At 38.2% G+C, this 25,892-nt stretch overlaps 1 protein-coding gene and 1 long non-coding RNA gene across 10 annotated transcripts in view; both read right to left on the reverse strand.

The window, feature by feature from the left end:
• OXR1 (oxidation resistance 1) overlaps window positions 1-25,892 on the reverse strand; it is a 519,861-nt gene that overhangs the window by 409,510 nt on the left and 84,459 nt on the right. For all 8 annotated transcript variants that reach the window (XM_013996555.3, XM_013996553.3, XM_085021886.1 and 5 more), the window contains exon 2: window positions 13,640-13,813. In XM_013996555.3, coding sequence (XP_013852009.2) covers window positions 13,640-13,662 — 23 coding nt within the window. In that variant the 5' untranslated portion in view covers window positions 13,663-13,813. The remainder of the gene's footprint in view (window positions 1-13,639; window positions 13,814-25,892) is intronic.
• LOC146403747 (uncharacterized) lies at window positions 5,439-11,524 on the reverse strand. Of its 2 annotated transcripts, none has more exons than XR_014843520.1 (2): window positions 9,429-11,524; window positions 5,439-8,987 (listed from the first exon to the last, which is right to left on the reverse strand). It is a non-coding gene; the product is annotated as an uncharacterized LOC146403747 (long non-coding RNA). The 2 variants fall into 2 exon arrangements; XR_014843521.1 differs by having other exon boundaries at window positions 9,436-10,668.

The raw sequence follows: 25,892 nt of genomic DNA on the forward strand, positions 1-25,892 counted from the left end.
AAGATCATCAAAATTTCAATGAGTTTGATTCTACGCAAATTCTGTATCTGAATGCAATTTTATGATACTATAAAAACCTCAGGGAAAATGTCTAAATGAAAATGCACCCAGGGATATCACTCAGCTTGAATTTCAATTTTTTTCTGTCATTTTCATGAAAGCAGTCTGTATCAGTAATCGAAAACCAAAGAGTAGTTAACCTAATCTAATTTTTTGTCAAATGTTAGAGTCAAACCAATTTTCAGTTACAGCAGGAGTCCACGAAATGAGTGTGCACAAAGCTGAAAAATCATCTGGAACAACAACATCCCTCCTGCATGAAATGTATTGGTCAGAAAATATGGTGGCATCTCAGAAATTCAGCTTTTTGCCACAAGCTTCCAGTTGAACCAGGGAGGCCTGGTGCACCTGGCTCTTCAGGCATCATCTGTCAGTGGAGGTTATTCTATCTCTGCTGCTGTCACTTAGCTGCTCTGAATACTTAGCATTGACGTTGTAAAATCATGCACCATTTTATCTAAGCAGACATAGATCAAAGGAGAATGTTCACTTGAGTTCGACTTGGGATCTATAATTAATAGTTTCAACTCACCAAATATAATTTATGTGACCTCTGCTGAGGTGAATTTGAGAGCAGTTAACTTTCCAAATTCTGGGGAATCAAAACCCATTCAAAGGCCCAAGTCTAGTTATTATGAAATACAGATATTTCTTAATACATGGGAGTAGCATTAATAAGTTAGGGAGCGTTAAGCAATGAACTAATTAATTTTGCACATTATAAAAAGTGAGTTTTGCTGAAGCACCAGTAGAAGAACCTTAATGTTACCTGATAAAGCAATGTGATTATTACAAAGAGAAGGAAATGCATGAATGTGAAATATAACAAAAAATAAATAGCATGAAAATAGTAATTATAACCCTACAGAGGTACATTCTAGACATGAAATGGTAAAGGTGTGTCCAGAAGGAAGAATGGATTAGTTGTGTTTCCCTATATAGGCAGAAGCTTGTATAAGCCTAGCCAAAAAAAAAAAAAAAAAAAAAAAAAAAAAAAAATCCAATAGGTTAGTATTGTGCACTTATAAGAACATTTTACCCCCTTTTAGCCAATAAAGTCATTTTTAAGCTTTCTCAATATACTGAACCTACAACCCTATAGTGCCAAATGAAGATGGCAGATATCAACGGATGATTTCTTCTGTGCCCTAGCTCTATATCCTATTGACAGTTACTACTTTGAACTGGAGCCAGTTTTAAATAATTCCTAGTTCACCAGATGTTCCAGACTTTTTGATTTTACAGTCCAATTAAATTCATACACACAAACACACTCACACAGTGACTGGGAAAGAATGGGATCAATGTTGTGTTTCTAACTTTGATTTTACCAAGGAAAGACAAAAAAAAAAAAATCTAACTTCCATCTATAACCAATACCATAAAAAAAAGCAAATTTTACTACCAGAAGTGTAGAAAGGCCATAATCTTAGAATAAAGGTGAATTTTTCCCCGAGAAAGAACATCTAGTACTTTTATGCCAATATTCTTTCCCAAACACATGTGAACACTTGGATGGATGTTATATTACATCTGGTTCCTTGCTAAAACCATGTATAGATACAACCAGTATAGAATAGGCACTTCAGTGCTTGATGTACTTTTGTGTCTATACATGGAAATTAGCCTTAACATTGGGTGGAGAGAGATTTAAAAATAAATGTAAATGTAAGTTGGATAAATGATAATATATTCTTAGTTTCCACAATTTACAAAAATATTTACTCATATACTGCAAAACTCCTTAATGCAAGACAGAATATTTCCATAGATGAAATCTCTTTTATACCATACCCTGAATTATTCAGATGTATCAGATTTGCTAGCTCTTTTAAAGTGGATAATAATGAGACATAGGCTATATTCCTGAAAAAGGTTTTTCATTAACCTATTTTTCTTTCATTAATTACATCTCATTAATCATGTCTGCTGTGTGTCTATATTAAGAATATAATATGAATTGTTTCAATAAAATTTGAAAATAGGGAGCTCCCACTGTGGCACAGTGGATTAAGAATCTGACTGTAGAGGCCTGGGTCACTGCAGAGGCAGGGGTTCAATCCCTAGCCAGGCACAGTGGGTTAAAGGATCCAGCATTGCTGCAGCTGTGGCATAGGTCACAGCTGTGCCTTGGATTCAGTCCTTGACCCAGGAACGTCCATATGCTGCAGGTGCAGCCATTGAAAAGAAACTGAAAACTGAAAATCACAAAGAGGTCCTTTTAAAAAGAAATCAGGTCAACACTCTGATCTCAATACTTAATTCTTCCCAAGGCCAAATTTTCCTAAATTTATATTTTATATGAAATTTTGTCTATAATCTGGCAAATGAGGTCAAGATTTCCCATCACATTTAGGTTGCAATCTTTCCTGTAACCTATATGGTCTCTGGCTCCCCCTCCAAGCTTAGTCCCTGGCATTCTACACTCTACGGATTGTTTCCACCCAACGATCTTCCTGATGGTTCCTCAAACACACCAGGTACATTTCCATATCAGGGCTTCTGTCCTACTATTTCTCAGCCTGCAATGGCTTTCCTCAGCAAATCATACACCCCATTTCCTCTCTACTTAAATGCCACCTTGTCCAAGAAGCTTTTCTCAAGCAATTCCCCACCCCCACCAGCACTCTGTTTTTTTTTTTTTTTTTTTTAATCTTTCTTCTCTGCTTGACTATTTTTCAAAATATTTATCACTGTCTAGGACTTCCTGTTGTGGCTCAGTGGGTTAAGAACCTGACTAGTATCCATGAGGATGCAGGTTTGATCCCTGGCCTTTCTTGGTAGGTTAAGGATCCAGCGCTGTCATGAGCTGTGGTATAGGTCGCAGATATAGGTCTGTGGTGCAGGCTGGCTGCTGCAGCTCCAAATTGACCCCTAGACCTGGAACTTCCATACGCCACAGTTTCCCTGAAAATAAATAAATAAAATACTTATTAATATTTATAAAACATATATGTTAATTTGTTTGTCTTCAGTACTAGAACGTAAGCTTAATGAGAGTAGGAACTTTTGTTTCATTCATCATTCCATCCACGGCATTGAAAATTGCACATTGAGGCACCCCAAATATTTGTTGAATGAAGAAATGGATGAATATAACTGTAAAAAATCATTATAATTTACATAAAATAATAAAGCAATTAAACTATACTGATTTATCTTTCTAAATACACAGGAATTTTTAAAAAATTCCTATAAAACTCATGATAATAAACCTAATCTTTAGAAAAGAACAAAAAACAAAGAATAAATGAATGAATCTTTTAATAACTATCCAATTGAGTTGAAAGATGTTTTTATTTTTTTCTTAATTGAACTGGAAGACCTTTAAAATCTCTTAAAAGCTGAACTCACATTACAATCTTAAAAACATGGGAAAATATACAAACAAATACAATCCAAAAAGCAAACACACACAAAGACAATGAGGGATACACACCAGGATAACACAATAGCTGAAAATGGTGTATTCCAATGGCAAATAATGTTTAAGATTTCATGGACAATTTAATTTGGCTCACACTGAAAATAACATAACTTAGCTTATATAACTATTTTAATAACTAAAGTTATTTCACAGACCATTTACTGGTCTTCACCTCAATTATTCAAGTCCAAAAAGAACTAGTGATTAGTAACTCCATTATTAAGGGTCAGAATGGACTGCCCAGTTTTATGTAAAAGTCTCTACAGTCTAAGTAAATACGTCTGTGATTTTATTCACTGTGGTGGTTTCACAACAGAGTAAATTACGGTTCCTTTGAGAATGTTGAAAAGACATATTTCAAAGCATATTTATAGACCTGGATGATATTCAAAAGGAAGATGATACATGTGACTGATTCTCAATCTCTAAAGAGCACTTGATTTTAGCGTGTTTTTTTTTTTTTTTTTTTTTTTCCCAATACTGATAGTGAGTTGGTGGTTACCAATCAAATGTTTCTAATGACTTGTGACAAACCATGAGTTTGGGAAGGAGGGCTGGTCAAAGTCACAGGTGTAGGCTTTGGTCTTGAATGAGAGTGCAACTAATTGGCCCCTGTAGGAATTGAACCTGCAACCTCAGACTCATTAATTCCACAGGAAAGCAAACTCCTCTAAGCAGACCAAAACTTACCAGTTTTCTTCAAAATGTGATTCATGTCTAGTTGGCATTAGTATTTAAAAAAAAAATAAAATCTTATGTTTTTCTAATTATTTGATTATTCAAGGAGAAAGAATTTGAGGTAGATATAGGGAGAAAAATATCAGGAGGTTTCCTATAAATCTTTAATACTTATAAAGCTATTTCTAAAGTCACATAGCTCAAAGCCAAAAATAGTCAGGGATACTAAAAATATAATGTGTTTACTTAAAGTGCCAAGCCTAAATCAAAATTGTATTAACCATGTTAATAATGAAGGGATTTCTATTTTTATTTTTTGCCATTTTTTTTAAGGGCTGTACCTGTGCATATGGAGGTTCCCAGGCTAGGGGTCAATTTGGAGCTGTAGCCACTGGCCTATGCCACAGCCACAGCAACACCAGATCCCAGCCACATCTGCGACCTACATCACAGCTCACAGCAATGCTGCATCCTTAACCCACTGAGCAAGGCCAGGGATGAGAACTGCATCTTCATGGATGCTAGCTAGAACCATTTCCACTGAGCCACAATGGGAACTCCAGATTTCTATTTGAAAGGGCATATTATGAATAGAAAGACATATTGAAAATTTTCAGAATTTGGCAAATTGACTTTTATCCAAATTACTTCACTATAGCTTAAAGGATTGCGTAATCTGGGATACACACAGGGTTTTCTTTCTTTTTTTTTTTTTTTGCTTTTTAGGGCCGCACCCGTGGCATATGGAAGTTTCCAGGCCAGGGGTTGAATCGGAGCTACTTCTGAGGTGCATCTGTGACCTACACCACAGCTCGGGGCAACACAGGATCCTTAACCCACTGAACGAGGCCAGGGATCGAACCAGCAACCTCCTGGATCCTAGTCAGGTTTGTTAACCACTGAGCCATGAAGGGAACTCCCCACACAGGGTTTTCATTGTAATTATTTCATTCTCTCCTCTCTTCCTCTCTGAGCTTATTTTTTCCTTATTTGTTCTCCCCTAAACTAAGCTTACCTTACTCTTCTTCCATGTTCTGGATCTATTCCTTCAAAAGCTGAACATCCACACTTAGAGGAAGATTCAGTTTCAGGTTCTCAAACCCACTATCCCCTCTCAGCACCATGAAACATCACTCATTCATTCAACATGGACTTAGCATGCAGAGAAATACTCAGCAGTATCTCACCAACTGAACCTTTCCTATCACTCCAAGTTCTTCTCTCTTTTTTTTAGTTAGAAGCATTAACTTTATATTTATGTCTAACCATTTAATTTTTCCCTCATCTCAAATAATAAGCTGTGGACAACTGACTTTTAACCTTTACTGTAAAACTCAGGGTGAAAACTTAACTTGCAATCTCTACTTCCGAGTATCACCCCCGCCCCCCGCCTCAGCAGTGGGTTCTGATCCCTCCAAAAATAGAGACAATTCAAATCTCTACTTCCTCTGCCACTGCAGATCCTGTCCCTGAGAGCCTACCACTTAACAGTGTAAATAGGACAAGTGTTTTGCAGAAGAGTGGTTCAGGTAATTTGAGGAAAGATCTTGATTTTTCTGAGCTCCTCCCTCTCCACTCCACCTTGGTTCCTTTAGAATATATAAGCTGCTTCTCTGTCTCATACAGAAGTTTTTTTTTCTCCTACATGCAGGTGCCAAAGAATGATAGAGAATGATACAGTTCTTCATTTATTCATTAAAGAAGCACTTAGATTAAAATACTATAAATAATGTGAATAATCTGACAAAGCAAATTTTGCACCTTTCAATTCAAGGATCCTAACACTATATTTAGGTAAAGAAGATAACTGGAATTAGTTTTAATCTCCTATTAGAGCATTACTAAACTCGCCAACATTTGTAATAGCATTTTATACCATAAGCATATTCAATAAAGACCAGTCACCACTTCGCAACTTCTAAATTTAGTCAATACATCAATAACTTACACATACACTGATTACAATATATCGATCATTTTGTCCTATTCCTAACCTACAGGCGTACATAATAGAATATTTTGTTGACTTTAGATAAAATCACTGATTCAGCTGCAGGAAAACACTTCTCTGACAGGTATGAGCACATTTTCAATGTTTATGAGGAACCAAATCTGGTGAAAGGGTTAGCATATATTTCATTTTTTTAGAATAAAGAAGGGGATGAGCTGACAAGACCCTTTCTCAGAAATCCCTATTTTCTCCATGCCCTTGATGTGCACAATTCAGGGAGCTAGAATAAGAATATAGCACAGGGAACTATATCCAGTCACTTTTGATGGAACATGATGGAGGATAATGTGAGAAAAAGAACTGGGTCACTTTATTGTACAGTAGAAATTGACAGAACACTAAATCAACTATAATAAAAACAATAACAATCATACAAAATTTAAAAAACAAATGTATGAAGAAATATAGCTCCAAAGTAGACATCAGATTTGCTCCAAATACTTTAACTTGAAATAAAAGTTTCTGATGAAAAAAGGGAAAAAAAAAAAAAAGGATAAGGCCTTGTCAGGTACTTTAAATGGCATGGTACCTTGAGATCCAGCAATACTTGAATAATTTTCATCTCAAGAAGAAGTATTTACAATAGTAATAACAAAAATTAGAAAACACATGAAGGTCTAATCTGGATGAGTGAAATAAGTAACTGCTGTCATACAACGATACCAGCCGTTATACGTGATGACGTCATTCTATACCCTTCAAAGAGAGAGAGGGTCTTAGAAATCATTCAGTAAAACACAGGAGACAGCAAAATATCATGTGTGATTTGAGTTCATTTTTTGCAAAAAGATGTGAGTATATGCAGAAAAGAATACACCTCAGCATTTATAAGAGTGGTTTTCTATGAATGGTAGAATTTAGCAAGTTTCTGTTTTATAATTTCTATAGTTTTTGACTCTTTGTAATTAGTATATTTGTTTTAGAAATAAATGCTGTGCTCTGTGTGTCTGAACAACAAGGCATTTCTTTTCAAGGAGAAAAACAAATATCCATTTTGATTTTTAAAACACGTTGGACATCCTTTCAGAGCACGTAACGCCATCTGACCTGTTATCTAATTACAGGCATCCCTTCGGCTTCGCGGAGGATTGGTTCAGGGACCTGCCAATGATACCAAAATCCACCACACTCAAGGCCGGTAGTAGACCTTCATATCTGCAGTTTCCACATCTGCAGATACCAAAGGCGAATTGTATTGAAAAAAATCTGCATATTAAGTGAACCTGCACAGTTCAAACCCATGTTGTTCAGGGGTTAACCGAATTTAGTCGTCTGAGCTAAACTGTGAGCTCCTTGAAGAGTTGAAGAGCAGTCCTTTACTTTCCATCAACACGGCCCTGTTCTTAGCAGAGGGCATAGCACATGGCACAGTACAGATACTCAATAGATTCCAGGTGGTTATTTGGCGTCTTACTTTCACCCACTGTCCTCTTTCTCCCCTATCTGGCTCTAGTTGAATTACTTTCACTTCTGCAAGGGGCCATAACATCTTTAAGATACTGTGGGACAAAAGTTGAAGTGTGGTCAGGCATCGCAATAAAAAATAATTTAGGGTCAAAAAGGTGTCATTTGGCAAAGTCAGTTGAGCCCCTACTAGAATCTCTCTAAAGATTGGTTCACATATGTAACAATAAAATAATGGAAGTTTAGGGTGCAGGAGGGTCCGGGGAGTGGAAGGCATCAGATTTAGTAGTGAAGGGTGTGTATGAGATGAGGAATTGAAGAGCCATTTCAATTTAACTATATAGCAAAGGGCTGGGATCTTTCTATTGTGTTTCTTTTGTATCTCACTGAAAACATGACTGGTGGTTTTTTTGTTTGTTTGTTTTTTTAGGGCTGCACCCTAAAAAAAAAGGCATATGGAAGTTCCCAGGCTAGAGGTCAAATCCCAGCTACAGCTGCCGGCCACAGCCACAGCAACTTGGGCTCCAAGCCTTGTTTGTGACATACACCGCAGCTCATGGCAACGCTGGATCATGAACCCATTGAGTGAGGCCAGGGATTGAACCCATATCCTCATGGATACTAGTCGGATTCATTTCTGCTGCACCACAACGGGAACTCCCAAACCTGACAATTTCTAGCCTGGAACACAGCAGGTGGAACTAAGATTTATATTTAATAAGTTTAGGTAGTTCACTTGATGTGATTTTGGAAGTTCAACCAAGTTTCTGTTCTGTGACAGCCTCCTTGCCTCCCCCGGGGAAATTAGGGGCTCCCCAATTTCCTGTTCCCATCTGGTACCCCCCCCCTACTCTTGCTAATGCCTGCTAGTGTTCTCAGAGCCACACCCTCACTTTCCTCCAGGAGAGGCTCTAGGACATCTACGTGGGAGAAAATGAAAGGAAACATCCTGGTTGGAATTGGGAACAAGGGTGTTTCTTGAAGCACCCTATACACAGCACATATACACAGTATGGATATTGTTCTTACATGGATACTATTTGTTTTCACGCAGGTAGTTTGGGGTTAGCAACACCAAATGGCCACCTGCCTTCATGTTCTATCCATTAAGGAATGGCTGCATCATAACGGGCAAACTACTTAACTTTCTGTGCCTAACTTTTCCATTTGTGGAAATGCAAAAAATAACAATTTTACATTCCTAATAAGGTTGTTGGGAGGAGCATGTGGACAAAGTATCTTCAACAAGTGCCTAGTACATGGCAATTGCCATGTAACTTTTCACACTTGATAATATTTGCTGAGATGGCATGCTTTGAAAATTCTGTTCTAGAATATTCTGGAGTTCCTGTTGTGGCTCAGTGGTAATGAACCTGACTAGGATCCATGAAGATTTGGGTTCAATCCCTGGCCTTGCTCAGTGGGTTAAGGATCTGGTGTGGCTGTGAGCTGTGGTGAAGGTGGCATTTGCGGCTGGGATCTGGTGTTGCTGTGGCTGTGGCGTAGGGCTGGCAGCTACAGCTCCGATTCAACCCCTAGCCTGGGAACTTTAATATGCTATAGGTGTGGCCCTAAAAAGAAAAAAAGAAAAAAAATCCGTATACATGTACTATGTTATATACGTATAATATATATATATCTATATATGTTATAAAAGCTTTTTTTCGCTTTTTTTTTCTTTTTAGGGCCGCACCCATGGCATATGGAGGTTCCCAGGCTAGGGGTCAAATCAGAGCTACAGCTGCCAGCCTACACCACAGCCACAGATCCGAGCTGCATCTGCCACCGACACCACAGTTCACGGCAACACTGGATCCTTAACCTACTGAGCGAGGCCAGGGATCAAACCTGCAACCCCATGCATGGTTCCTAGTCGGATTTGTTTCTGCTGTGCCACGAAGAAAACTCCTAAAAGCACTTTTAAAAGGAGGGATTGAGGATGATTTTCAGCAAAGGAAACACTGAAAGTCCTCCCAAGCCCCCCTTGCATCACATCGTTTCCCTCTTTGTGCTACAGACACAGGACCCTTTCTCAACTCTGTACCTCTCCATGTCTCCTGCTAATAGTCTCTGCTACCTGCAACAATTCTTCCCCTCAGATTATACCCTGGAACCTCTCCCCTGTCTGTGGATGTCTCAAAGGATTCTCTATATCCCTTCATCTCTATCTCAATCAGCATCAACTCAATCATTGCCTCCCTCTGACAATTATTTCTTAAGGGAAAGATTCACAAAACATCTGCTCTCTGTCACTAGGTGACGCATAATCAATTCCTGCACTCGCCTTACTTGCCGGACACTGTATCCTTTCTGGGAAACTGCAAGTTTCCTAGATTGAATTGCTTTTTGAGATTCTGAATGAGAGGGCCTAATTCTTTTACATTTTTTCAAGGGTCATACACATAACTTCTAGAAAAAGAAAATTTTCACTTTTAGCATCTAAAAAGATAATTTTCTTATACTGGTTTTTAAAAGCTGGGAATGTTGCTTGGATAGTTGTAAAGATGAATGTTAAGTACCTTGACCTATATTTTCTTTTTTTTTTTTAAAGGGCTGCACCACCCACGGCATATGGAGGTTCCCAGGCTGGGGGCTGAATTGGATCTACAGCTACCGGCCTACACCACAGCCACAGCAACATTAATCCAAGCGGCGTCTGTGACCTACACCACAGATCCCCAACCCACTGAGCGAGGCCAGGGATCGAACCTGCACCTCGTGGTTCCTAGTCAGATTCGTTAACCACTGAGCCATGACGGGAACTCCAAGACCGATATTTTCTAAATCTGAGGTTACACTCAGTCACAACTGAGGATCATGATTAGGTACTCTTCCTTCCATTAAGCCTCGGCATTAAATATTAAAATCAACACATGGTTATGGTTAGGTATGTACAACACCATGGTGGGCAGCAAGCTGCCGGGATGGAAGAAGGTTTTGACTATAAATGTGTGCTAACATTAATGAGAAAGCCAAGCAGAAGAGAGTCTGGGAGAGGTGCACTAGAGGAATTAGAGACATACACTGACAGCATTATTCCGCTAACTCCTAGCCACGAAGAAGCTGCCCTGAGAAGCAGATGGTGGTGTCTGGCAGATACACCCCTTACTGACAGGTATATCCTGCCAGGCACACCCCATCCTGTTTCCTTCGAACACTTGAAGAATATAGCTCTCCTTGCCATGATGATGTGACATCAGCCAAACTTCTGATTTAGATTCCCAGATAGCTTTCTAGAAGAGTAAGGATGCACTAGTCAGGCCAAAGCAAGCATCCCATGCACTTAAAAGTTACATACATACCTTGTTTTAAGTTAACAGTTTGGAAACCCAGTTTATTTTCCAATGTCAGGAAGTAGTTTCACATGTTAGTTTCTGGATTTCCAATCAGAAAGCCAGACCCTTGACCATAAAAATTTCACTAAATTAATGGAGCTCTGTGAGAAACTCTCACAGAGGAGTGATGAGTTACTATGCATCCGTATTCAAACATTTATAAGATAATGGTTCCCAAATTATAGATTAGAAATTTTAGGAAATGTAAAAGAATTACAAAGGTTAATGTGAAAAATGAAGATGAATGACTTCTAAGCTAGGTGTAAGTGAAATAAATCAGTGACTTGTTTTGCATAGCTTAGAATTCCTTTCCAGACTTCTTTCTTGCCAGTGTGTGGGGAGTCTAAATTCTAAGAGGGAGAATGGAAGTGCCAGATCACACACAGTTGTATGATAGGGTGATAACCGTTAAAACAAATGAAGAGCTTCCTAAATATAAACCAGAATGAAGAGCACTGTTAAATGAAGGTATCCAAGAATTATTTCGGTAAAATATGAACCTTTAACATGGAAAGAATTCTAAGAAATTTCAGCAATATGAATTCTCTAAGATACCCTCATAATCATAAATTCTCTTTCAGAATAAAAACATGAATTACTACTCTGCCCTTTTCCACAACACAGATGAATAGGACATCCACTAAATTCTAAAACCCAGGCTCCACAACTGGACTGGAAGCACAAGACACAACCTCTCTCGTTGTGTGGAGTTCATTGGTTTGGGTGGCCCTAATCAAATCATTCCATCACATCAAAGCATCTGGTTTTGGGGGTTTTTTGTTTCTTTTGTTTATTTGTCTTTTAGGACTGCACCCTCAGCATATAGAAGTTCTCAGACTAGGGGTCATATCGGAGCTGTAGCTGCCAGCCTACACCACAGCCACAAAAATGCAGGATCCAAGCTGCTTCTGTGACCTACACCACAGCTCACGGCAACGCCAGACCCTTAACCCACTGAGCAGGGTCAGGGATCGAACCCACATCCTCATGGATACTTTTTGGGTCTGTGATCACTGGGCCACAATGGGAACTCCAAGGCATCTGTTAATTGAGGCACAAACTAAGGACAAGCTCCAGTGTTAGTCCTGTCCTGTCTCTGTGAGTCAGGTCACAGCCCAGCCTACCCTGAGATATGACAACTCCATCTATGTTTCATTCTCCCTCTCCCGCTTCTTATTCATCTTCTCTTCCCCCAACCCTTTTCTCCTCTTTCCTCACCCCTACTCTTTTTTCCCCTGTCCTGTTCCCCTCCCAACCCAATACACGTGTCTCCCAGAGGTATAAGTCTTTTAAATACATTGTTCCTAATATCTCCCAGGGTTTGAAGGGACTCACAAGTTTTACAGAAATTATTTAGTTTTAAAATTTTCATGATTTTTATTTTCATAATAATGTAAAAGAAAACATTTTGTAGTAATAATTTACAACTTAAATACTTTTTCATTTACTTTTACAGGATATTTTTCAGCTTCTTTAATCCTTTTTTATTTTTTTCAAACTGAGATCTTTAGCACCCAGTATGTGCAGGGATCCAAGGACATATTCTAGGGCATCCATACAGATAGGTCCTTCAGAAATACAACTCTAAATCTAAACAAATGATTCCACCCTTTGCCCTAAAGAAATTGCTTACTTAACTAAAAATAAATGCATGGACTTAAACTGTGGAAACTGGTTCTAATCTCATGCTGTTTCCAGCACAAATTGAAGACAAGGATGAGATGAGCTCTTAAGGAAACAAGAAAAGATTGCCAGGTTTTTCTTACATTCACATACTAAATACTATCAATTCACATAATATCACTTATTCAGCTCTTAATATACAGAAAAAAATCCAAAGTACAATAAAATGGCTTCAAATTCACCCCTTCTAGTACTCCATGGCCAGAAGAAAGTTGATGTTTACTTGCCAGAAAAGTATCTTCATGCCTCTTTTTAAAAATCACAAACAGCTTTTAAACATGAAGTATAAGTCAAAGATTATTCAAAATGCCAGCTATTTAGATATGAATCTATAAAGGAATTTTCTCTTCATTATGTGAGTTCTATTCAGTTTAATTTGGGTGGATTTGTTGTAATAGGAAACCTGAAGAAAAGTATTGATGGAAAATGTCTATCCCACCCTTACAACTTCTCAGTTTTGAATCTAGGAAGATGACAGTGGATAGCAACTTGAAAGGATATTTTATTCCTATTCCTCTCTCCCCAGGGTGTGCTGGAAAGAAAGGCATTGGATGTCACTGGGATTCAGCAGCAGGCTTGAACTCTTCCCAGAGTCCCAGACACCACAGTGCTGGAAGGTCAAACTTTAAATACCAGGTTGCTTTCCTCAATCTAACGTAGGGATAACAAACTCTTGAAAACAGACTTTTTTTTTTTTACTTTTTATGGCTGCACCACGGCATATGGAAGTTCCCAGGCTAGGGGTCAAATCAGAGCTGTAGCTGCTGGCCTACAGCCACAGCAATGCGGGATCCGAGCCTCATCTGTGACCTACACCACAGCTCACTGCAACACCAGATCTTTAATCCACTGGGCGAGGCCAGGGATCGAATCCACATCCTCATGGATACTAGTCAGGTTTATTTCCGCTGCGCCACAACGGGAACGCCCTTGAAAACAGACTTTTAAGTTCTCTGCTTTAGTTCTGACTGTGCAACTTACAAAACATTGCTTTATAATATCCATGTATTTGCATTTAAAGTTAGAAAGCCATTCACTTACCATGATAAATTCGATACAGACATGGCAGCAATTTATGGAGGAGTCTTGTGGAGCAGTCTTCTCTTGGTTTCCAAGCAGGGAATGAGTAGGTCAAGTAGACAAGACAGCTGGGAATTTTAGCTTTGCTGCCGGAATGATACACAAGCCACTTAGTTACTCACAGTTTAAGAAGACCTACAGAGAAAAGGAAGAAAGTGCTATCTTTAGTACTCAGTCAATATAACTTTTCACAGATTTATTTCATTGTCAATAGTTTTGTTATGGTAATAAGACATAAAAAAGATAATATGAATTTTTTTCTTAAAATATAAGGTGTCATAAACCAAAGAACATTAAACCAAGCTTAAAATGAACTAAAGGGTTTTTTTGGCGGGGGAGGGGAACAAGTTGAAAGATTAATAAGACATTGATTCCTTGATGGAGAGAATGCAAGGAAAGAACAAAACATATTTTAGAAGCACAAAATATTTTCTCCATAGGATCAACCAATTATGCTCTTTAAACCAGTTTTTTGTTTGTTTTATTTTTTTTTTTGTCTTTTTAGGGCCGCGCCAACCACATATGGAGGTTCCCAGGCCAGGGGTCAAATAGGAGCTGTAGCTATCACCCTACACCACAGCCATAGCCATGTAAGATCCGAGACACGTCTGCGACCTACACCACAGCTCACAGCAATGCCGGATCCTCAACCCATGAGCAAGGCCAGGGATTGAAACTGTGTCCTCATGGATGCTAGTCAGATGCATTTACACTGAGCTTTGACAGGAACTCCTAAATCAGTTTTACATACGTGTGATAAAAGGATCAGAACAAAGATCTTGATTAGCCCACAGCAGATACTGAAAAAAACAGTTCCTTAGCACAACATTTTAAAAAATCACACATTACTACATCTGAGTGAATAAGAATTTATATTGAGGAGTTCCCGTCGTGGCGCAGTGGTTAAGGAATCTGACTAGGAACCATGAGGTTTCGGGTTCGGTCCCTGCCCTTGCTCAGTGGGTTAACGATCCGGCGTTGCCGTGAGCTGTGGTGCTGGTTGCAGACGCGGCTCAGATCCCGCGTTGCTGTGGCTCTGGTGTAGGCCGGTGGCTACAGCTCCGATTGGACCCCTAGCCTGGGAACCTCCATATGCCGTGGGAGCGGCCCAAGAAATAGCAAAAAAAAAGACAAAAAAAAAAAAAAAAAAAGAATTTATATTGAATAACACTCGGGAGATAAGCGGTGTGCTAAAAGCACACTAAACATTTCCACATACTTTTTTGGGAACATATACTGTGTACAATGTTCTATATGTTGAACCAAAATTTTCTTAGGGTACAATTCATTCCATGGTACTGTGTTAGGCACTTTAATTAGTTCAGGTCACTAATCCTATTCTGTGACAGACATTCACTGAACATATACTGTGTGCATTTAGGCTATCCTAGGTACAGTTCTGGGATAAAGATGTATGACACAGGAGTATATCATTGCTGCCTTCAAATAATGTTTTATGAAAACACAATAATTGTAATAAAAAAAAAGGTAAGAAAGGTTTACACAAAGTATATGGGAGCAAAGAAGAAGGGCTTCCACTCTATTCTTAAGAGATTTAGGAAGGATTTCTAAAGAAAATATGCCCAAACCACTATCATCATGTTTGGCTGCAAGTTTCACACAGACACACAAAAATTAAAGTGGCTTAAAAATGGCAGAGTTTATTTCTCTCTCATAGAAACAAATCTTGAGTCTTAAGAAGTCCAAGATGGATATGGCAACTCCATGGACACCAGGGATAGAGGCTCCTTTTCTGTTGCTCCACCATCCTCAGCACATAGCTCCATGTCATGCTCCAAAGGGATGCTGAGTCCCTTGAGTATGTCTGCATCCAACCAGCAGAAAGTAGGAAGTGGGAAAGAAGAATGCATCCCCCTAAAATTATTTACACACGGCATTTCCACTTGCATATCACTGGCCAAAGTGTAGTCAGGTGACCAGTCCTATGCTAGGGGAGACTGGAAAATTCACCATTATTCTAGTCAGCCATCTGCCCAAACAGATGCCTATTAGAAAGGAAGGGGAGAAAAGTGGGTCTTGGGACAACACTAGCATTGTCTGCCATCATGTTTGAGGCTCTATGACCTTTATCTCCAGTATTTAGTGATGTGGCACCTACTGGAAAGCGGCAAACATGGGACAGAGGGGAAGCAGAATTAACCCATAGTTCGTTGGTAATTTTATATATTTGATAAATAATTTTAAATATCAAACTTCCTAAGTTATCTTAAATCATTTGCAGAGTTCCCGTTGTGGCGCAGTGGTTAACGAATACGACTAGGAACCATGAGGTTGAGGGTTTGATCCCTGGCCTTGCTCAGTGGGTTAAGGATCCGGCGTTGCCATGAGCTGTGGTGTGGGTCGCAGACTCGGCTCGGATCCGATGTTGCTGTGGCTCTGGCGTAGGCCGGTGGCTACAGCTCCAATTAAACCCCTAGCCTGGGAGCATATGCTGCGGGAGCAGCTCAAGAAAAGGCAAAAACACACACACAAAAAAAAACCCCCCCAAAAAAACCAAATCATTCATAGAGTCAACAAAATATTTTTTGTGCCCTACTGTTCACCAGGCCCTAAGTTCTTAAGGACACAAAGGTTAATAAAGCATAATCTTTGCTCACAGAGAATTCACTGTCTAAAACAGATGCCAACATGTAAAAAATAAAATGCGCTACGAAAATTGCTGTGCATGTTCAAAGGCAAACAAAGAGCTATTTGTGAAGAGCAAAAGTACTATAATTCTAATAGATTCTAAGTTTAATAGGCCCTGACAGCAAGTGGAGTAAGTAAGGAGATAAAAGGCCATATCCTACATCGCTTCCTTACATTCCAGCAGGCTTTCAGGTTCATCCTGCCCTTGGTTCACTACTAAAGCATATGGACTTACATCTATTAAGGATATTGGAACTCCAAATTCTGCTCCTCAAACTGATAACTTTATAAACTCTCACAATCTGTATTACCTGATTCTTATCAAGGGTTTGATTACTGTCCCTCCTCTCTCCCCCCAAAAAAAGTATCATTCTTCAAGATACTTTTTTTTTTTTTTTTGCTTTTTAGGGCTATACCAACAGTATATGGAAGTTCCCAGGCTAGGGGTGGAATCGGAGTTAGAGCTTCCAGCCTATACCACAGCCACACCAGATCCAAGCTGCATCTGTGACCTACACCATAGCTCATAGCAACACTGGATTCCTGACCCACTGAGCGAGGCCAGCGATCAAACTTGCATCCATCCTTATGGAGACTAGTCAGATTTGCTTCTGTGCCACAACAGGAACTCCCTCTTTGAGACAGTCTTAATTTCTATCCTTAGAGAACTGTGTATCTGGATGTAATTATTTTCATACCTAACACAATTACTTTTACAGAATTATACTTTGGGGTTTTGCCAAAGGTTCGCATTGAGGGACATAATTAAAGAAAATGATAAACAAACAAGCAAAAACCAGGCCTGTAAAATCAGCTATTAGGTTTAGTGAAATATTGCCAACATAAAAATTTTGCCCTTATGAGCACTCAATGGAAAAATGTGTCATGTCTCAACAGCAGGAAAACTACTATCCTAAATTTCGGGTTTGCTTAAACCCTATTCAACAATAGGGATGAATTACTGCAACTTATGCTTATTTCCCTGCTTTAACTTAGGGGAAGCTCTGAAACAAATTTGTGACATTTCTTTAAGAACTATTCAGGTCTACAAATATCAAATGCTGGAGAGGGTGTGGAGAAAAGGGAACCCTCCTGCACTGTTGGTGAGAATGTAAATTGGTACAACCACTATGGAAAACACCTTAGAAAACTGTACCTAGAACTACCATATGACCCAGCAATCCCTCTCTTGGGCATATATCCGGACAAAACTTTCCTTGAAAAAGACACATGCACTTGTATGTTCATTCACAATAGCCAAGACATGGAAATGATCTAAATGTCCATCGACAAATGAAAGGATTAAAAAGATGTGGTATATATACACAATGGAATACTACTCGGCCATAAAAAAGAATGACATAATGCCATTTGCAGCAACACAGATGGAACTAGAGACTCTCATACTGAGTGAAATAAGTCAGAAAGAGAAAGACAAATACCATATAATATCACTTACATCTGGGATCTAATATACGGCACAAATGAACCTTTCCACAGAAAAGAAAATCATGGACATGGAGAATAGACTTGTAGTTGCCAAAGGGGAGGGGGAGGGAGTGGGATGGATTTGGAACTTGGAGTTAATAGATGCAAACTATTGCCTTTGGAATGGATAAGCAATGAGATCCTGTTGTATACAGCACTGGAAACTATATCTAATCACTTATGATGGAGCATGATAATGTGGGAAAAAGAAAGTATACATGCATGTGTGACTGGGTCACCTTGCTGTACAGTAGAAAACTGACAGAACACTGTAAACCAGCTATAATGGAAAAAATAAAAATCATTATTAAAAAAAGAACGATTCAAGGCCTTGAGGCCTCCTTTTTTTATACTAACCCATTTTTCCATTTTTGCCAACTTTAAATTTTAACTTGTTTTTGATAAACACACACACGGACATATACCTACTATATTTATGGAAATACACATACAACCAGGAAGAGCAACAAAGACCACAATTCCAGATGTGTTTACTTCTGCAAAATGAAGAAATGACGTGCAAAGAAATTTGATCCAAGATCTTAGATCAAGCCATATGAAATTTGTTTTTGTAGGTCAAAAATGGTGAAATACTGTTAATGCATATGGTAAAACTTAATATAAGTGAGGAGTCAACCAAGGCAGCCTCTTATCATTCCCTTCAGCCTCACTAAACTTTAGAGGGTTTCTTCTTGACTATGGGTCTCTGACCTCCCCTTTATTAGAACATCTACCTTAGAAAAATTGCCATTGTAAATTTATTCTCTGCCCATTTGAAATGTTTACCTTCTTCAAGCCTCTTTTCAGTTTTACAGTCTAGGAATGTTCTTCTCAAGGGCCTGAGAGCCATCCCTTTGAAATGTAACCACAAAGGGGATAGCATAGCACTCTATTCTCAGGTGTCTTTGTGGGAGGATCAGAGCCTCACTTCCATTAGCGCCAATCAGCAAACACAAACGCCTAATCAAATTGACCAACCTTCCACTAACATCCTCCAGGACTTTTCTAGTAGCTCACTGCAGCACTTAAAAACCTTCCTGGCTTTTGTTTCAGCAGAGTTGAGTTCAAGCTCTCTCCCCTACTGCAACAATCTTGAATTAAGTTATCCTTGCCAGTTGAACTCTGTCTGTCTGGTTCAATTTTTCTTTCAGAGAGCCTTGTTTTTAGTCCTTAAAGTTCAGAAAGATTTCCTAAAGAGGTGACAGCATTGTTAAAAAGTGCAATCTTTTCTCAATGTACTTTACCTGGAATCACTACCAACTTGGATTTGGATAAGCTTATATTAGGTATAGATTTGTAAAAAACAAAATATTAGGGAATTGCATTTTTTTATTTTCAACCTAGATGTTTATCAGAATAAAATAGTTGAACACACACACAAAAAAAAGTTCATAGGGGCCATTCATAATCACGATAATCACTCTGACTTTCATTTTGGTATTATGTCATCTTTTTATTTACATCTTATAACTAGCTGATTTATTTCCTAAAGCATACACACTCTTGAGGTACCCAATAAAGTTTACTGAGATGCAAAACACACAAAAAAGCCTGTTACGTTCACATCTATGATGTAAAGGTTTTCAAAGGCTTTGGTAGTGGGCTTGTTATTCTTTTAAATGACATTTAAATGATTCATTGCTTATCAATGCAACCTTTCCAGAATAAACATCTTTATGACCTTCGGGCAAGTTTAAATTTTCTGTTTATTGTGATGATTCACAATCTTTATACTAATTCCAACTGAGTCTTCACACTAAAGTATGAACTCATAGCTTTCAGCCAAAATTCAAACATTACTAAGAGCCACATTCTGCTCCTCTGTCACAAGGGAAAGATAGTATATATTCACGGTTATACAATACATCAAAATATATGGAATGATTTGACTTTCCTTGAATGCCCAGCCACGACTGTAAGGTATAAGCATAGGCACAACTATTCTCTCTAGGTCACTCTTTCAGCACAATGTTAAGGAAAATGGTACATGAATTTAATACAAGATTCCTCATTTGACATACTTACTAAAAATATGAATAACACTTGAACAAAACATTGGCTTATCGGGATTACATTTTACCAAATAATTTTATCAAATAAGTCTTCTGATCATTTTATTCATGTATAAGACTCTAGGCTTCAAATCCAGCTGAAAGGAACACTATATTCTCATATGTTCGTTTAGTTGAAATTACTCTATTTAGCTATATAGCATAAAAGAACCTCTGTAAAGTGATCTGACTTAAGCAAAATTAGTGTTTTCATAATCTACTCCATAAATACATAGATGCTTTTTTATCTTTAAGATATTAAAATCAGGAGTTCCCTTTGTGGCATGGCAGAAACAAATCCAACTAGTATCCATGAGAATGCAGGTTCTATCCCTGGCATCACTCAGTGGGTCAGCGTTGCTGTGAGCTGTGGTGTACATTGCAGATGAGGCTGGGATCTGGTGTTGCTGTGGCTGTGGCTGATTCGATCCCTAGCCTGGGAATTTCCATATGCCGCAGGTGCGGCCCTAAAAAACAAACAAACAAAAAAAGTTAAAATTCCATGAATCTCTATTTAAGCAACTTAACTATATACTAAAGTATGTTTTTATATATCCCATAGTTAAGATAGTAAACCTATAAAAAATACTTGTAAGTTGGAGTTCCCATCATGGCGCAGAGGAAACAAATCCAACTAGGAACCATGAGGCTGCATGTTCGATCCCTGGCCTCACTCACTGGGTTAAGGATCTGATGTTGCCATGAGCTGTGGTGTAGATCGCAGACGTGGCTCAGATCTGGCATTGCTGTGGCTGTGGCATAGGCCAGCAGCTGTAGCTCCAATTAGACCCCTAGCCTGGGAACCTCCACATGCCGTGGGTGCAGCCCTAAAAAACAAAAAGACAAAAAAAAAAAAAAATTACTTGGAAGAGGGAAAATGATTAAGGGGTTTTGATCATAAACACTATTTAAGTATTCGTAAGTAAATCACATTGTTTTTCCTAGAGAAAAGAGAGCTTGGAGCCCAAAAGTGATACTAAACACTATAGGATAATTTCAAACTGGGTGAGACGATTTTGTGTAAATGATGTACAGGTGATGAGGATACATATACTCTAATTCCACTAAGGTGTTATAAGAAAAAATGGTTATGAAATGAAGGATCAAATGCATTAAGTATAGAAATAACATTTTTATGCCAAAGATTCAAAATAAATGTTAGCAAAATGAATTATCAAGAAGATATTAGAATATTTTGAGTTTAAAGGATGATTTCCTATTTCTTATTACATCAAAGTCCTTTTCCTTGCTTTCTGGTTACCCTATATGCTAATATTGATATTTCCAGACCCAGATTCCTTACTCTGGAGACTGAGCTTACAATGTTCAACCCTGAGCCCTGCTGTGCTACAAAGTACTGATTCTTCTCTGTGGCCTGACGTTTTCTTTCCTTTCTAAATACAAGTATCTGAATTCTTCAAGGATCAATACAAGGCCCACAGATCCTGTGAACTCCTACCTCATAGTTGAGGTATCTCTAATCTCCCTTTTCACCTCTTTCTGAACTAACCTACACTCAATTTAGCAATGAAAATATACTCAGCATTAAAATGTGTACATCATTTTTCATATATATTTATTATTTTTACTTGAAATAAACTATAAGTTTTCAAGGATCAGGAATTGTCTTTTATGTCCAAACTCCTAAGTATAAAGTACTCCCCAAGTGTTAACAGACTAATGGTTAAAATGCAATACCTTAGCAGAAATACGATTTGAATGACTGAAAAATAATGGTTTGAATATTAACTTTTTTTTTTTTTTTGCAGGTATTTTTTTCTTCTCTCTCTCTCTTTTCACAGTCATACCTGCGGCCTAGGGAAGTTCCCCCGGCTAGGGGCTGAATCAGAGCCTCGGCTGTGGCATGCACCACAGCCACAGCAACACTGGATCCAAACTGCATCCTTAACCTATGCCACAGCTTGCACCAACACTGGATCCTTAACCCCCTGAGCAAGGTCAGGGATCGAACCCATATCCTCACAGATACTATATTGGGTTCTTAACCTGCTGAGCCACAACAGGAACTCCTGCGCATATTTTTTAAATTATAGCTGATTTACAATGCTGTGCCAATTTCCACTGTACAGCAAAGTAGCACAAAATTACATACACACACACACACATTCTTTTTCTCATATTATCCTTCCATCATTTTATTCTGAGATTGGATATAGTTTCCTGTGCTACAAAGTCAAGCATTAACTGTTTTTTTCTTATTTTATTCTCATACTTGTGTTATTAACTTCAGGACCCCAAGGACTTCAGGAAAATATAAGACAGTCTTTATTCTTAAAGAGATATTCTATGGATTTCTATCTATATCAAACTCTATATCTATCTATCTATCTATCTATCTATCTATCTATCTATCTATCTACCTGCTTGGTTTTCAAAAAATGGTAGCCTATCACACATTTTGTTCTGCACCTTGCTTTTTCACATATGTACATAATTATATGTCTACATGCAACATTTCCTTATCAATTCATATATAGGGATGCCTGATTGCCTTTAATGATTATAAAGCATTTAACTGAATGGATTTACTTTATTAGCCTGTCTCATACAAAGGAGATTTAACACCTGTTATTCTGCAATTACAAACAATGCTGCTATGTATATCTTTGTATATACATATATATATATGATACAATGCAGATGCATGTTTGTTGATAAATACCTGGAAGTAAGGTTTCTGAGTCAAAAACATGCACATTTTTTACTTCTGAAAAGATACAGGTGCCTTTCATAGAAGTTGTACCAATTTGCATTCCGATCAGCAGTGTATAAGTTTAATATTTCTGACATTACTGCTCCCTAGAGTACCAATAAACCTAGTAGATTTTACAAATATACTTCTTATAGTGTATTCATTTTTCAAACCAGAAATACTGTTCCACACATCCAATTAATCCGTAAGCCTGGTTGATTCTACTTTTGAGATATCTTTGGAATATGTCCACTCTTCTCCATCCAAACTACCTCTGTCCACTGTCTTCTGATGTCTGAGAAATAACAATGACCTCATAACTAGGCTCCCTTTCTAGTTTAGCTTTCATCCAAAACATTCTCCTCCAGCACACTATGGAATGATGGTCTTCATGGAATGGAATAATTTTCTACATAAGAGCAGTAGAACACAGAGACCGGGACAATGAGGTCAAACAAACCTGGGTGGGGTTTCCAGTTATACTTCATGGTAACTTACAATCTCAGGAAAATGAAGTACATTGGCTTGCTTATTTCTTTATTTTTAAAATAGGGGTGTTAATAGTCTTTCTATCATAAGATTATGGTGAGAGTTAAAATACTAAAGCGCAAAAGGACTTAATATTGCCTGGAACATAGTAAGAGTTGAAAAAACAATAACGAGGAGTTCCCAATATGGCACGGCAGAAACAAATCCAACTAGTATCCCATGAGGATGCGGGTTCGATCCCTGGCCTTGCTCAGTGGATTAAGGATCCGGCGTTGCTGTGAGCTGTGGTGTAGATTGCAGACATCGCTTGGATCCTGCATTGTTGTGGCTGTGGTGTAGGCAAGCAGCTGTAGCTCCAATTCGACTCTTAGCCAGGGAACTGCCATATGCCATGGGTGTGACCCTAAAAAAATAATAATAATACTAATGGTATTGATGATGATAATGACGAGGAAGATGGAAAAGGAAAAGCTGATGGTAATAGATGTCTGCCCCCAAATCCTTTAACTGCTCTATTTTGCCCTCGTAATAAAGCCCCAATTCCTTAAGATGGTTTATAAGACTTGAAATGATCTGATAACATAGATAGGATTGCTTCCAAACTTCCCAAATCCTCATTAGGCATAACCTCTTTGTTCCTTCGTAACACCTTGTTCTTAATTCATGATAACTTTCAGAAACAGTGGTTTAATTCCTTGATGCGGGTCTGTATTTCCTTGTAGACTGTAAGTTCTTTGAGAACAAATACTAGGTCTCAACATAACCTAGTACACCCAAGGCCTAGCATAGCATCTGAGACAGAGAATGCATTTAATAATAGATGCAGACTATTGCCTTTGGAATGGATAAGCAATGAGATCCTGCTGTGTAGCACTGGGAACTCTGTCTGTTCACTTATGATGGAGCATGATAATGTAAGAAAAAAGAACTGGAGTTCCCGTCGTGGCGCAGTGGTTAACGAATCCGACTAGGAACCATGAGGTTGCGGGTTCGGTCCCTGCCCTTGCTCAGTGGGTTAACGATCCGGCGTTGCCGTGAGCTGTGGTGTAGGTCGCAGACGCGGCTGGGATCCCGCGTTGCTGTGCCTCTGGTGTAGGCCGGTGGCTACAGCTCCGATTGGACCCCTAGCCTGGGAACCTCCATATGCCGCAGGAGCGGCCCAAGAAATAGCAAAAAAAAAAAAAAAAGAAAAAAGAAAAAAGAAAGTATACATGTATGTGTAACTGGGTTACCATGCTGTATAGTAGAAAATTGACAGAACACTGTAAACCAGCTATAATGGGAAAAAAATCATTATATAAAAAATAAATTAAATAAACATCATTGATACAGATGGCCAATATGCATATGAAAAGGTGCTCATCACTGCTAATTATTAGAGAAATGCAAATCAAAACTATAATGAGGTACTACCTTTAATGATAGTCAGAATGGCCATCATTAAAAAAATATACAAATAATAATGATGGAGGGGGTGTGGAGGAAGGGGAGCGCTCCTTCATTCTTGGTGGAAATGTAAATTAGTACAACTACTATGGAGAATAGTATGGAGGTTCCCCCAAAACTAAAAAAGACAGTTGCCAAATGACCCAGCATTCCCATTCCTGGGCATATACTCAGACAAAACTATAATTCAAAAAGATACGTACACTTCTATGTTGATAGTAGGGGTATTTACAATAGCCATGACATGGAAACAACCTAAATATCTATCGACAGATGAAAGAATAAAGAAAATGTGATATAGACACACAGTTGAATATTACTTAGAAAAAAATGAAATAATGCCATTTGTAGCAACATGGATGGATCTAGAGATCATCATACTAAGTAAATCAGAAAGAGAAAGACAAATGCATATGATTATTGCTTAAATGTAGAATCTAAAATACAACACAAATCAACATATATATGAAACTAAAACAGACTCACAGATACAGAGAACAGACTTGTGGTTGTCAAGGGGAAGGAAGGTAAGAGAAGGAAAGAGACTGGGAGTTTGGGGTTATCAGAAGCAAACAATTATACATGAGATGGATAAACAACAGGTCCTTCTGTATAGCAGAAGGAAATATATTCAATATCCTGTGATAAACCATAATGGAAAGGAACGTGCAAATAACAAACATATATGTATAACTGAGTCACTTCACAGTACAGCAGAAACTAACACATTATAAGTCAATCATACTTTAGTAAAATTAAAAATAATAAACGTTAAAAATTAACTATCTGAAATAAATATAAAATTCTATAGAATGCTGAACAAAAACACATTGTCTCTTTTCCTTTTAAACTATAAAAATACTATTTACTTAATTTTGCTCATATTTATAGGCCTCATATTACTTCTGATACTCGCATATTAATCATGAAATATTAATTACGGAAACTGAGTAGAAGTCATCCGTTTTTCCTATTTTGCTCAATCTTTCCCAACTATGGTTTAGTAGTAAAATATGTAAACTAACATCCTTCTGTTTGAATATGCAAAGTGGGGTCAAACTTCTGCAATCATCACACAAAATTTCTAACAGGTGACAGATGTCTCTCTAGAACAACTGAGTGATTAAGGTCAGCATGCCTTTAAATCAAATAGCACAAGCGCCTTCCAAGTTGCTTTTATACCCTACTGATACCCTGACTGAAAATATAGTCTTTGCAGAGGGTTGAGAAATCTCACACATTAAAACTTCAGATCAGCACAGATGGTAACCTTGGAGACAATCAAATGCAAAGCTTTATGCGTCCTTTCAGCACAGTGCAGCTGTCATTTTACTTGTATTAAAGCCATTTCATGGGAGGTATTAGTATTCAATAGAGC

The sequence above is a fragment of the Sus scrofa genome, chromosome 4 (assembly GCF_054392235.1).
Source record: "Sus scrofa isolate SSC_HxYL_T2T_F1_AM1 chromosome 4, Sscrofa_HxYL_maternal_Yorkshire_Landrace_v2.0, whole genome shotgun sequence".
Lineage (NCBI taxonomy): Eukaryota > Metazoa > Chordata > Mammalia > Artiodactyla > Suidae > Sus > Sus scrofa.